We start from the raw sequence: 14,447 nt of genomic DNA, 5'->3' as shown, positions 1-14,447 counted from the left end.
TTTCTTTAATGTGCCCTATAACGTCAACAATTCAATTGAAAAACAAACTGAAATCTTTGAGGGGAAAACATTTAAAATTAAAAACTCACAATAACCTGGTTGCATAAGTGTGCACACCCTTAAACTAATACTTTGTTGAAGCATTTACAGGTATTTATTCCAGTCTTTGGGTAGGATTCTATTAGCATGGCACATCTTGACGTGGCAATATTTGCCCACTCTTCTTTGCAAATCTGTCAGATTGCGAGGACATCTCCTGTGCACAGTCCTCTTCAAATCACCCCACAGAGGTTCAATTGGATTCAGGTCTGGGCTCTGGCTGGGCCATTCCAAAAGGTGAACTTCCTCTTCATCTTCAGCTGTATAACAGATACCTGAAGGTTTTGTGCCAAAATTGTCTGGTATTTGGAACTGTTCATTCCCTCCACCCTGACTAAGGCCCCGCAGTGGGTATGGTGTTCTTTGGGTGATGTGCAGTGTTGTTTTTGCGCCAAATGTACCTTTTGGAATTATGGCCAAAAGGTTCAACCTTGATTTCATCAGTCCATAATACATTTTCCCATGTGCTTTTGGGGGACATGATGTTTGTTTTTGCAAACTTCAGCCGGGCTTGGATGTTTTTCTTTGAATGAAAAGGCTTCCGTCTTGCCACCCTACCCTATAGCCCATTCATATGAAGAATATGGGAGATTGTTGTCACATGTAGCACACAGTCAGTACTTGCCAAAAATTCCTGTAGTTCCTTTAATGTTGCTGTAGGCCTCTTGGAAGCCTCCCTGACTAGTTTTCTCCGTGTCTTTTCATCAATTTTGGAGGGACGTCCAGTTCTTGGTAATGTCTCTGTTGTGACATATTTTCTACACTTGATGATGAATATCTTCACTGTGTTCCATGGTATATATAATGCTTCTTCTGACTGATATCTTTCAACAATGAGATCCCTCTGATGCTTTGTAAGCTCTCTGCGGACCATGGCTTTTGCTCTGAGATGCAACTAAGAAAATGTCAGGAAAATTCTACTATAACAGCTAAACTTTATTTGTGATTAATCACAGTCACTTTAAATGATGGCAGGTGTGTAATGACTTCTATTTAACATGAGTTTGAATGTGATTGGTTAATTCTGAACACAGCCACATCCCCAGTTATAAGGGGGTGTGCTCACTTATGCAACCAGGTTATTATAAGGTTTTTATTTTTCATTTTTCCCCCTCGAAGATTTCAGTTTGTTTTTCAATTGAATTGTTCACATTATAGGTCACATTAAAAGTGGAGAAAGTCGATGGATAGCTTGAGTGCTTACCTGAATCAAACCTCTGTATTTTGCGTTATGTTTGACATGTCTCAGCCTGGCAGCATTTGTGGTGAAATATTAAACTAAATTAAAGTGAATAATGTATGGTTTTATGTCATCCATGTTTTTTTCTTATCAGCAATTCAAGTTGTTTATTTGTAAGCTCCAAATCCTCTTATTTCACTCATTGGTCTTTGTGCCCTAAACATTTTTGTGGCCTTTGTGCCCTAAACATTTTTGTGATGCTGAAGGCCAAATGGCTTTGCCCCTAAAATGACGAAATTCCAAGCCTGATAGACACTGCACAGAAACCTGATACAGTTCAGACAGAATAATCATCCCTATACCCGGGTCTCTATGGAACGTACGGTGCACGCTACCTCAAAAGGTGGCATCTGACGCTATTAATATCTTCAAGTTTATACAACTAAATCTATGTCTCAGAAAATGTAGCGTAATGTAAATAAGCCTAAACAGTCTCTTACTAATGGAGACTAAGGAGCGTAGTATGTGATCCTTTTTGGCCACTTGATGGCGACAAAACATCTGCAGCCAATAATGTTGTTTGCTTATAGTCAAGCGATGAGGTGAGTGTCAATGTTATTGTTTTACAGGTGTGGGTGATGGCACTGTTGGGAAACCCCCTAAACCTCCAGGTGCAGGTAAGGATTATGTAATGCCATATTATGGCTGTAATATTACCGCAACTCAGATATATATGCCTCAGAAACACATATTAATGGGTTTTTTTTAAACTTTTTTACATTCCAATACAAAATGAATGAAATCAACCACTGTACACATTCATATAATAGTGATATACCAGCCCAAACATTTTTTGATTTTGGTCAACGGGTGTACTGCATACAGTGCAACTTTTCGAGGTTGAAATTTATCTGTTGAACTGTTTTAATCCATGTGAAAATATTAAGCATATTTAAATTAAAATCTCTTTCCCATCTATATTTCCTCTCTTCTTCCTATCCACATTAATTATTTAATTTAGAATTATTTAAATTAATTTTGAACTATTTTTATTCTTTTAACAGTTTTATCAGTTGTTATTATCTTCAAAATGTCTGGTGTGGTTTTCACATAATTAACCGCCGTATCAGCCCCTTTCCGTGGGCTAATTCACCATATACAACATTTATGCCAGCCAGTTAGTCATGACAAGACAGTCATGCCGATTAAAGATATACAGAAATAATGACTAGACAACAATAGAAGTTAGTCAAATGTGCTGTTAGATGTAACAAGTCCCCGACTTTCTTAATGTGCCGTAGGGGCTGTTAATATAACAAATTATCAAATGATTCTGCATTAATCTAAATTCACACAAATTTCATTTGTACTTGAAATGCTTGCGGTGGGACAATGCAAATTGCAGCGGAATGATGGAGACAGTTCTGCACCATCAGTCAAGTCAATTTAACTGCCTGAACTCCTGTGAAAGTGTTGAATATGTTATCTCAGTCTCAACTGGCTAATTTGTTTCTTTGCTATAGGCGAAAATATAGAATGGCTGTGGATACAGCTTGCCTGGTGCTACAGATCCAGAAGCTTCTGCAAACATTGTTTATGGTTCCTCCTTACATAGTATCAGTAAAAGAAAAACTAATCGGGCCTATTATTTTGTGAACCAATTCTATTGGCCATACAAATAAATATTGGGATTACAATTAAAAACAAGAAAAGAAGGCCCATGTACATTTGTGCTCAAAAGTGTGCATACCCTTGGAGAATTGGTAATATATGTACCATTTGTAAAGAAAACATGAGTGAGCAGTCAAAACACACGTCTTTTATTTCTTATGGGATTCACATTCAACTGTAGGTCATAACAGAATGGCACAATTATTTTTAAAAACATGGCGACAAAGAAAAAAATTAACTGACCCCTGTTCAAAAGTCTGCATACCCTTAGTTCTTATTACTGTGTATTACTCCCTTTAGCATCAATGACAGTGTGCAGTCTTTTGTAATAGTTGTCTATAAGGCCCCAAATTCTTGCAGGTGGTATAACTGCCCATTCGTCTTGGCAAAATGCCTCCAGGTCATGCAAAGTCTTTGGTCGTCTTGCATGAACCGCACGTTTGAGATCTCCCCAGAGTGGCTCGATGATATTATGGTCAGGAGACTGTGATGGCCACTCAAGTAACCACTGGAGGGTCAACTTGGCCTTGTGCTCAGGGTCATTGTTGTGCTGGAAAGTCCAAGAGCATCCCATGTGCAGAAGAATGCAAATTCAAATATTTTCTGATAACATACTGCATTTATCTTGCCATCAATTTCCACAAGATTCCATGTGCCTTTAGAGCTCACACACCCCCAAAACATCAGTGAGCCGCCACCATGCTTCACAGTGGGGATGGTATTCTGTTCACTATAGGCCCTGTTGACCCCTCTCCAAACATAGCACTTATGGTTGTGACCATAAAGCTCTATTTTGCTCTCGCCACTCCAAATGAGTGTGCCAGAAGCTATGAAGTGTGTCAAGGGTTTTGTCAGGCATATTGTATCCAGGCTTTTTTGTGGCACTGGCGGAGTAAAGGCTTCTTTCTGGCATTGCGTCCATGCAGCTAATTTTTGTTCAAATATCATCGTAACATCGTAAAAGACACCATCTTTTTCCAGAGCAGCCTGCATTTCTCCTTAGGTTACCTGTGTTTTTTTTTTTGTATCCCGAACAGTTTTGGCTGAAAACAGTTTCCAGCAGTTTTGGCTGAAATCTTTCTTGGTCTACCTGACCTTGGCTTGGTATCAAAAGAACCCCAAATGTTCCACTTCTTAAGAAGTGATTGAACAGTACAAACTGGAATTTGCAAGGCTTTGGATATCTTTTTATATCCTTTTCCATCTTTATAAAGTTCCATTACCTTGTCAATAAAATACAGTTTTTTTTTGCATGATCAGTCATATTTTCAAAATCAATGCCAAATGTTCACAATTTCTGCAAGGATATGCAAACTTATGAGCACAACTGTATGAATTTCCACTCAAACATCCAACACTACTTTAACTGATTGTATGAGGTTTTAAACCTGAAATGCCTTGCATGTCTGAGTCTGCATCGTTCTGATCTATTGCGTTACCTTACATGCTGTGACTGAGACATTCACAGGTGTCACCTGGTCATCATGTTAGGAAATAAGCTGCTTTTCTTTGTCATCCTGGTTCAGGGGGATACCCGTATGGTGGCTATGGACAGGGTAGGTATGAGAGAGGAGGAACTCAGGCAAAAGCCATCACAGCATTAGTAGAAACACATACGCTTCTCTGAGTTTTGTTTTTGTAACTGATGTTTTGTATTGTATTCACACAGTCAGTCACTGATTTAGAACACGCATGAAAGATGCCACCCTAAGCAGGGCAATGTCCTATTCACTGATTTGGTCTTTAGCCCAGTTTCTGGCATTACCACATCATTTCAATAAGCATCTGGTCGCTCATCCCAGACCAACCCCCCTTAGCTTCAGAGCAGTTCTTTTTTAAGCAAGCCCCCCCAAACACACAAAGTAGTATGTTGGAACTTAACACATGGAGTTTCTGCAACGCTGTTTCCAAAAAAGTTGGGACATATAAAAACAGAATGCATTGATGTGCAAATCATGTATCCCTCTATTTAATTGAAAACAGTACAAAGACAACATATAAAATGTTGAAACTGAGAAATGTTATTGTTTTTGGAAAAATACATGTCCATTTTGAATTTGATTCCAGCAACATGTTTCAAAAAAGTTGGGACAGGGGAATGCTTATTTCTGTGTTACATCACTTCTTCTTTTAACAATACTTGGGTTTGGGAACTTGAGGAGACCAATTGTTGTAGTTTTGAAAGTGAAATGTTTTCCCATTCTTGCTTGATATTAGATTTCAGCTGCACAACAGTTCGGGGTCTACTTTGTCATATTTTTTGTTCTATAATGTGCCAAATGTTTTCAATGGGTGACAGGTCTGGACTGCAGGCAGGCCTGTTCAGCACCTGGACTCTTGTCTACAGAGTCATGCTGTTGTGATACGTGCAGAATGGGGTTTGGCATTGTCTTGTTGAAATAAGCAAGGCCTTCCCTAAAAAAGACGTCATCTGGATGGCAGCATATGTTGCTCCAAAACCTGCATATATTGCTCAGCATTAATGGTGCCTTCACATATGGGTAAGTCACCCATGTCATGAGCACTAATCCACCCTCATACCATCACGGATGCTGGCTTTTGAACTGTGCAATGTTTAGAAGCCAGATGGTCCCCCTCCTCTTTAGTCCGGAGGACGCGGTCTCCATGATTCCCAAAAATAATTTCGAATTTTGATTAGTCAGACCACAGGACTGTTTTCCACTTTGCCTCAGTCCTTCTTAAATGAGCTTGGTCCCAGAGAAGGCAGCGGCAGTTCTGGATCCTGTTTATACATGGTTTCTTCTTTGCATGGTAGAGTGTGGTAGACAATGGTTTTGGGATGTGTTCCTGAGCCCATGCTGTGATGTCCACTACAGAATCATGTCTGTTTTTAATGCAGTGCTGCCTGAGGGCCCAATGATCATGGCCATCCAATACCATCATTTCCCGTTTATAAACCACGGCTTATACACAGATTTTGAAAACTTTTTCAACTACAGTGGTTAATACACGGGTGCAGTTAATACACAAGTTTACAATTTTAAAACCGTTTCCACAATCACAGATGATTGCTTTAAGACATGGTGGTCTCAGAAACTCATGTAGCAAATATAATACAATTGGAATTTCAGGGTTTTCAAAAACATATTTTATTCTTCAACAAATTAATTTTAGTAGCGCCCTATGACAGATGTTTAATACTAATGTACAATGCATATACGAGTCATAATTCTCTGGGCAAATTCGGTTTTTATATGGGTGTGGTTAATACTCGGGTTTGTATACACACAAAGCTATAAAATTAATGGTGCGGTTTATACTCAGTGCAGGTTATAAACGAGGAATTACTGTATTGGTTTTTCGGCCCTGGTTCCTAGTTTCAAGGTTTATTTGTCAAATGCACCGAACAACAGCGTCATCTTGCACAATTAAATTCTTGTGACATGGCACCTGACAACTATGTAGTGAAAATTAAGAACAAAAAGTAGTATTGAATATTGGTAGTAGTATTGAATATTATAGATATGGTGAGAATGGCAATAATATACAGCTCTGGAAAAAGTTAAGAGACCACAGCACCTTTTTCTTTCCTTCCCAAAAAAGTTGGAAAGGAAGGTTTTGAGTGAGGAACCGAAGGGTTAAAATTAAGAGACCACTGCAAATTGAACGCTTCTGTTCCTCACTCAAAACGTTCCTTCTCAACTTTTTTTGGAAAAGAAAAAGGTGCAGTGGTCTCTTGATTTTTTCCAGAGCTGTACATAACAAATGTCCATTTTACACAGCGTCCCAACTTTTTGGGAAACGGGGTTGTACTCTGGATCCTTGAGGCAGATAGTCCATCCTCTAGGGTGTGGTACTGTAGGGAAAGAAACACAGCAAACAGAACAGTCACTCCCAGCAGAGGCAGTTCACTGTCAGAGGCATAATTAGTTTGTAACGGTTTTTGCAGCAATTGAAGTGTGACAGGTTAGATCCCAGTTGGGTCTTCACTTTTCACTTCCTCCCTTCTGACAGACTCATGCTCTCTGAAATGATTTTTTTGTCATTACACAACTTTTACAGTCTTTTGTTGCCTCTGCCCTGACTTTTTTTTAAATGTGTTGCTGGCATCAAATTCAAAGTGGACTTATATTTTTCAAGAAACAATAAAAATGTCTCAGTTTCAACATTTTTTTTGTTGCCTTTGTTCTATTTCCTATTGAATATAGTTTTTGAATGATTTGCACATCTTTGCATTCTGTTTTATTTACATTTTACGCTGCATCCCAACTTTTTTGGAAACAGCGTTGTCCCTTATAAATATGAGTCATTAATCATTCTTTGCGTTAATCAGCTATTCCACTAATTCCAGCCAATTGATTGTAGGACTAACTCATTCATATGGAACTCACAATATAATAAATGCCAGATTGTACAGCTGTGGTCAAGGTTATTGGTAAGGTATATAGGTCTGTCAGGAGAGAAGATGCCTCTTCACCACAGCCTCTTTCAGTTAGAATCATAGACATAGGATGACCGCATACGTCATCGCCTCGTTTAAACTGTGCCAGATGTACTAGACCATGAAATTGACCTCGCTGTAAGAGCTTCACACTGTAGGTATTCACTATCAAACCACCAGGTCATTTTGTAGAGACTGTGGTTGATGGAGCTGGAAAAAACTGCTTGAGTGTGGCATTCAGCAGAGGAAGTAGGTGGCTGTTTGTATAGTTCCCTTCACCATCATCCAGTGCTCCATCCCACAGCTTTGATGACATGTCACAGTACACAGTAGCATCTCATTCAAGCCCACACATCGCCATATGTCATTATGTCGACTTGTATTTTGCTCTGCAGGTGCTGCTGGATATCCAAATGGAGGAGGCTATGGAAGTGAGTCAGTTTATCTACCTGCATCCTTGTAATGGAGTCTGAAACATAATTCACTGGGGCCATGTGAGGTCTAATGCCTATTTCTACTCCATCACAAATTGATTTATTTGGGTAGTGGTCCATTACTATGAACTCATTTCCGTATTCCTGATGATATCGCATTACGGGCACTGTGGAGTTGAGAGTAAACACAGACTGTGTGGATTACATTAATTACGTCTTCTTTTTTGTTAGTTCCTTACGCAGCAGGAGCTGGACAACTTCCTGGAGCAAAACCCTTGAAACCCCCAGGTATGTTTATGCACAACCAGGTGTTAAACAGTCTATGTTCTCATTACGCTGTTTTGTATATCTGTTTTGTAATTGCTTCTCTTATAGTTGTGGGAGGGGCTGGGGGTGTGGCCAGAGGGGCCGGTATTCCTCTTACTGGAGCTGGTGGTGCAGGTATGGGATTACTTTCACTTCTCCCTCAGGAAATGAATGTGTTCTTGTCTCTGTATAAGCCATTTAACTATCCCTGTAATGTAGCAGTACAAAGTGATGCATTGAGTTAAAACCCATTTAGTCACATGAATGGCGATGCTAATTTTAAATCAGTCAGACCTGGGAACCACTCCTCTTAGTAGTATTTGAACTCAGATGTTTGGTTGCCTCAGATGAGCTATCTATGATTTTGTGCTACATAATGTGACTGAGCCAATCATGGGTGTTCTATAGGTAATGAGGTCAAAGGGAGATTCTTATGTGGGAAAATGTCTGTCCTTTCCTCAACTCCTCCATCCTACTTATATTACCTGGAAACCGATAAGTGGTTACACGTAGATTGGGTGTCAATTAATTATTAGGGCAACAAAGATCCTTATCTATCTATAGCCTCCTCTCATGAAGAATACTGTAGTGCATTCTCAATGTTCAGGATCCTCAGAGTAATAGTTTTGAAATCTAAATCATTTGAATAAGATGTTCTTTACTCAGAGGACAAAACGCTCCTTCATCTCACTGTCTCTGCTGTCCACTAGCTTAATGTATTTTTATTCCTTTACACATGTATTAAGGAATTTTTCCTCTGTACATTTTTGCTTGTTGATGCAAGAGTCCACAAAGATAGCAATTACATACTAATTGTTTTTACACATTTCCTCTTGTCTCCACTCCTCGATTACCTTTGTATAGAGAGGACAGAGGAGAGTGTCAATAGTGATAAAGCAAAAGAAATTGAGATTCTCACACATTGTCAGGAATAAAGCTGCTTTTCTTTCCATCCTGGTTCAGGGGGATACCCATATGGTGGTTATGGACAGGGTATGTATGAGAGCGGAGAAGCTCAGGCCAGCTCAATATTGTATTTCTTTTTGTACTTCACTCTGGACTTTCAAAGTGACCGTTGTCCAGGAAATGCCATTGGTAAACACTTCCTGTCTAGGAATTTGTAAACAAGTCCAATGAGCCAATTAGAGCAATGAATGTGACAGAAACTAGCACCAGTAATGAGATGTCAACAGGACTTTGTATGCAACCCCAATGCCCACTGGGCTAGAAACGCCCTCTCCAAATGAAACCATTGAAACTCCAATGTCCCCTCAGTCCACTGACTTCTGGGATGTTCGGACTGTGGTCATTGCTGTGTTTCTACAAAGCCTGACCATTACTGGAGAAATGTGCTTATTCAAATTGTTTTGCTCAACTGCAAATAAGTATCTATAATATTGGGGGGTCATGACTCCCCCCGTTCTCCCCTAAATATATGCCCCTGCTTCAGATATATACCTTTAGCTATTTACTCAACTGCTGTATTCAGTTAACAGCCAACCAGTGTGTGACATTTTAGCTGTGTCTTATGGGACTCTGAGGACTAGTCTTGTAAACCAGCCATGTGTATTCGGAAAGCCTTGACATCCTAATGAAGAACTAACCCAGTCTCCTATATCAGGTGTGAGGTATCCCGCTGGTGTTGGCCTGGGAGCAGGGGCAGGAGTAGGGCAGAAAGCACCCAAACCACCAGGTAAAGTCTTGTTCAAGTTTAACAAGCTCTTCGTTTTACTACATTTTACGCTTTATTTTTTTATGTAACTAATACCCTCTGAACACTATTATATTTGTGATATGATCTTTCCTTTGTAGTAGAGTAACAGGACAACTAGACATTTTACGTTCATTCATTTAGCAGACGCTCATACTTTTATTTTACTTTTTACCCATTTTCTGCTTTACCACCACCTACTTCATTCAGGCGTTTGAGTGCATATACTTTTCATACTTTTCTTTTAGTGTAATACAATATGTGTTATAATATGTACAACCCTGTTTTCCAGAAATGGTGGGACGCTGCATAAAATGCAAATAAAAACAGAATACAGTGATGCAAATCATTTAATCCCTTTATTTAATTGAAATTGGTACAAAGACAACAAATGTTGAAATTGAGAAATGTTATTGTTTTTGGAAAAATACATGCCCATTTTGAATTTGATACCTGCAACATGTTTCCAAAAGGTTGGAACGAGGGCTGTGTTACATCACCTCTTCTTTTAACAATACTCGGGTTTGAGAATTAAGGAGACCAATTGCTGAAGTTTGAAAGTGAAATGTTTTCCCATTCTTGCTTGATATATGATTTCAGCTGCTCAACCGTTCAGGTGTCTCCTTTGTCATATTTTTTGTTTCATAAGGTCGCCAAATGTTTCAATGGGTGACAGGTCTGGATTGCAGGCAGGCCTGTTCAGCACCTGGACTCTTGTCTACGGAGTCATGCTGTTGTGATACGTGCAGAATGTGATTTGGCATTGTCTTGCTGAAATAAGCAAGGCCTTTCCTGAAAAAGACATTGTTTGGATGGCATCATATGTTACTCCAAAACCTGTATATATTGTTCAGCATTAATGGTGCCTTCACAAATGTGCAGGTCACCCATTCCATGTGCGCTAATGCACCCTCATACCATCACAGGATCTTGGATCTTGTTTATATTTGGTTTCTTCAACATTTAGCTTGCATTTGTGGATGCAGCGACATACTGTGTTCACAGACAATGGACAATGGAGCCCATGCTGTGATTTCCACTACAGAATCATGTCTGTTTTTAATGCAGTGCTGCCTGAGGGCCCGAAGTTCACGGCCATCCTATAGTTTTTTTCGCCCTTGTGCCTTACATACAGAGATTTCTCCAGATTCTCTGAATCTTTTATTGATATTATGTACCATAGATGATGAGATCCCATAACTCTTTGCAATTATTCTTAAATTGTTGCACTATTTGCCCGTGCTGTCTTTCACAGAGTAGTGAACTCCCTTCCCATCTTAACTTCTGAAAGACTCATCCTCTCTGGGATGCTTTTTTATACCCAATCATGTTACTGTCCTGTTGCCAATTAACCTAATTTGTTGTGAGATGTTCCACCAGGTTCTTTCTTGTATAACACAACTTTTACAATCTGTTTTGGCCCCACCTTTTTTGAAACATGTTGCTGGCATCAATTTCACAGTGGGCATGTATTTTTCAAAGAACATTTTCAGATTCAACTATTTATATGTTGTCTTTGTACTATTTTCTATTGAATATAGGGTTTAAATAAATTGCACATCTTTGCATTCCATTTTTATTTCCATTTTAAACAGTGTCCACACTTCATTGGAAACGGGGTTGTACTCTGGATCCTTGAGCCAGATAGTCCATCCTCTAGGGTATGTTACTGTAGGGAAAGATGAATGAGGAAGAAACACAGCGAACAGAACAGTCACTCCCAGCAGAGGCAGTTCACTGTCAGAGGCATAGTTAGTTTGTAACGGTTTTTGCCGCAATCGAAGTGTGACAGTTGGGTTCTCTGGAGGGTCAGTCCGCTGATAACAGTACTGCCCATGCTCTGTCTATGGATGTAGGAAAATGCCATTGTGAGATGTACCAGTCTACAGCATCGCCATGTTTCACAGCATATCTGACTTCTAATTGTATTGTAGTTCTTTCCAATGTATTTTTTGTTCTGAGTTCTGATGCTGTCTCACCCATTCGATAGGTTACGGTACCCTGGGTACTGGAGGTGTTGGTTATAATCAAGGTGAGATTTACCATCCTGCTGTAGTTTCTGTTGTTAACTGTGAGGTTTCATCAAAATCATAATCGTAAAGGGTCACTCATCCAACCAACTGAAGAGTCACATATAATGTCTTCATACGTTATGATTAAATTAACAAATTGCCAATGCAAGTTTGTTCCATAGAGGTCCCAGCATCCTCATCTCTTCAAATTCACTCTGCTCCCCTTCTCTCCTCCTCTCCCTCTGTTTCTCCTTCTACTCACTTTTTCCTCTTCTCCTCTCCCCTCTCCTTCTCTCTTTTGTTGTTTGGGAGGGGGGTTTTCATGGTCCATCTGTGGCGATACTCTTCTCTCTGCCCTGTGCCCCACTGCAGTGCCTGCAGTCTATAACCCACATCCCTCTGGGAATATATTCCCAGTACTACACACTGCCTAATTCACATGCTGGCACATGGTACAACTTTACCAATACGCTAATGTCATTTCCCTAGGACATTTTCCCACAATTACCTACTGATGAATAATCTAGCTTTAGTAATAGACTGGATTGGCATGGTTGCATACAAAATACATAAGACATGATGGAATTACTTCATAAAGGATTGTTGGTAGTTACTTCATAAATGATCATTGATTGTTGAGGAAGCAATGCTTTGTGTTACTCTGTCTGCATGTAGACTTTGTATACAATGTATCTGAATTTTAGTTTTTGAGTTGTTTTGTTCGTTTTTTGCCCTTGTAGGTGCTCCTGTAGTCCCAGGTTACGGAGGTGGCTATCCACAACAAGCCTACCCAGGTAATGTTTCTAAGCTCTGTCTGTGAAGGTCAGGTGCAAGGTATTATCATGACTTGGTTTAGCCTGCCAATTTCCTGACCCTTAACACAACCCCTCAGGCTCCCAATGACCTGCCGGTACAATGACCGTGCCTTTATCAGGGGCAGCTTGAACAGAGATAGCGCATTGGATCATCTATTAATAGGAAGGGCGAAACAGAGGAAGTGGGAAGGACAGTCCTCAGTGAATATACAGAATGGGACGTTGTTACCCTATGAAACTACAGGACTATAAAAATCGAAGTGGAACAAAAACAGCTTGTGATTTGAACTGGATTGTGTATTAGACTATTAGTTGTCTGTACAAGGAGGATCAAGGAAGCAAGGGCATTTACCTCAGTTGTTTGAGTTTCGGTGCTTTGTAAATGTTTCTCATTTCCCATTTTGTAAATATCATAATATCATGTGATAATGGTGTTTATATTTCCTCAGTGAACACCTCACCAATGCACAGCACTTGAAAAATGGTCTACATCATGCAGTGTGTAATTTCTTTGCCCAAGTAAAACCCCCCTGTAACATGTGATGTTTGATGTGATCGGTTGGTAGCAAAGCTGCTTTTGAGGCTTGAATCAAACTATTATTACTATTATAAAAACATATAATAGTAATAATACTATAATAATAATAGTAATAAAACATAAACAGTGTTGGCTTCATGCTTGTTTTAATCTAAGAGACAAATCCATTGCCTCCGTTCCACTGTTTAGACTGGAAACACAATTTGCACCTTAAGGAAAAAGTGTCTGCAAGCACTTTCACCTAAGTTGGTTGTTGCCAACTTAGGTGAAAGAGATGTAGCTGTAAGATGTTACAGCTACATCGAGGCTGTTTTAAAATAGGAACGAATCATGTAATTATTCTCACTATCCTTTTACTTTTTCTGAAGTCTAATGCATATTTTCTGTTTACTAGGAGCGTATGGAGCAGGCCAGACGGCCCCACTAACACCTCAGCAAGGTGCTCCTTCCTTCTCCCATCTGTTTTACTGTCAGTTTTTGGTTCTTTAGAAGAAATTCAAAAAATGTTCTGGTTACAGGACCAAGGGTGTTTCAGGCAGAAACATACTATTGCTAATGTATTACCTGACTCACTCTGACCAGTTGTAAGCCACACAGTGCTAGAAACATATGTCTTCTTCTGAATTTTCATTCCACATCCCAGTATGTTTACATTTTGCAGTGAAAGTGTCATTCCATAAGATAATTTGAATGAGATTAAGTTTGGGAGTTATAGGGTAGTGAATGTTAATCATCGGTGCAGATGGTGAACCAACCAGTGACTCATAGGGTCTGATAATCTGCATTTTTCTGAGCAGGGAAGATTACTGATGGTGGGATTATGTTTCAAAAAGCAAGGCAGTTTGTTCTTAAACAACTCTACTTGCAGGGTCATGCTGTTTTGAAATTGAAAGGAGTCAATTCAGGAAGTGATTTGAAATGTATAATTCCTTAATGCTGAATAACTTTTGATATAGCTTCTCCTTTATTGTTTTGTTTCAACATCATTAAATATATACGTCCCATTTTGGAATTTGGAAAATGAAATTTCTGTTTATTTTCTGAAATGACTGCCTTCAGTTTTAAGTCAGAGCAACCCTGTCCACCAACTAGTTTAATAACACATTTGATTTGAGGCTGAACACTAAGTTACTGAGTAGAACTTTGCTGATATTTCATGTAAGCATATTGGGAAACAATTATCTATATCAATCAATCAATCACATTTATTTACAAAGCCCTTTTTACATCAGCAGTTGTCACAAACTGCTTTTACAAAACAACCCCAAGGAGCAAGCAA

The 14,447-nt window shown here is 39.3% G+C and overlaps 1 protein-coding gene across 9 annotated transcripts in view; it reads left to right on the top strand.

Moving 5' to 3' along the window:
• Nucleotides 1-14,447, top strand: part of elna (elastin a) — an 81,471-nt gene that overhangs the window by 65,013 nt on the left and 2,011 nt on the right. For all 9 annotated transcript variants that reach the window (XM_020050594.3, XM_020050592.3, XM_020050576.3 and 6 more), the window contains 10 exons: nucleotides 1,909-1,956; nucleotides 4,477-4,506; nucleotides 7,748-7,783; nucleotides 8,018-8,074; nucleotides 8,162-8,227; nucleotides 9,056-9,085; nucleotides 9,714-9,785; nucleotides 11,794-11,835; nucleotides 12,556-12,609; nucleotides 13,563-13,607. In XM_020050594.3, coding sequence (XP_019906153.3) covers nucleotides 1,909-1,956; nucleotides 4,477-4,506; nucleotides 7,748-7,783; nucleotides 8,018-8,074; nucleotides 8,162-8,227; nucleotides 9,056-9,085; nucleotides 9,714-9,785; nucleotides 11,794-11,835; nucleotides 12,556-12,609; nucleotides 13,563-13,607 — 480 coding nt within the window. The remainder of the gene's footprint in view (nucleotides 1-1,908; nucleotides 1,957-4,476; nucleotides 4,507-7,747; nucleotides 7,784-8,017; nucleotides 8,075-8,161; nucleotides 8,228-9,055; nucleotides 9,086-9,713; nucleotides 9,786-11,793; nucleotides 11,836-12,555; nucleotides 12,610-13,562; nucleotides 13,608-14,447) is intronic.

The sequence above is a fragment of the Esox lucius genome, chromosome 1, assembly GCF_011004845.1.
Source record: "Esox lucius isolate fEsoLuc1 chromosome 1, fEsoLuc1.pri, whole genome shotgun sequence".
Taxonomy (NCBI): domain Eukaryota; kingdom Metazoa; phylum Chordata; class Actinopteri; order Esociformes; family Esocidae; genus Esox; species Esox lucius.
The sequence above is the reverse complement of the archived record's forward strand: the minus strand, read 5'-3'. Positions and strand labels throughout refer to the sequence as shown.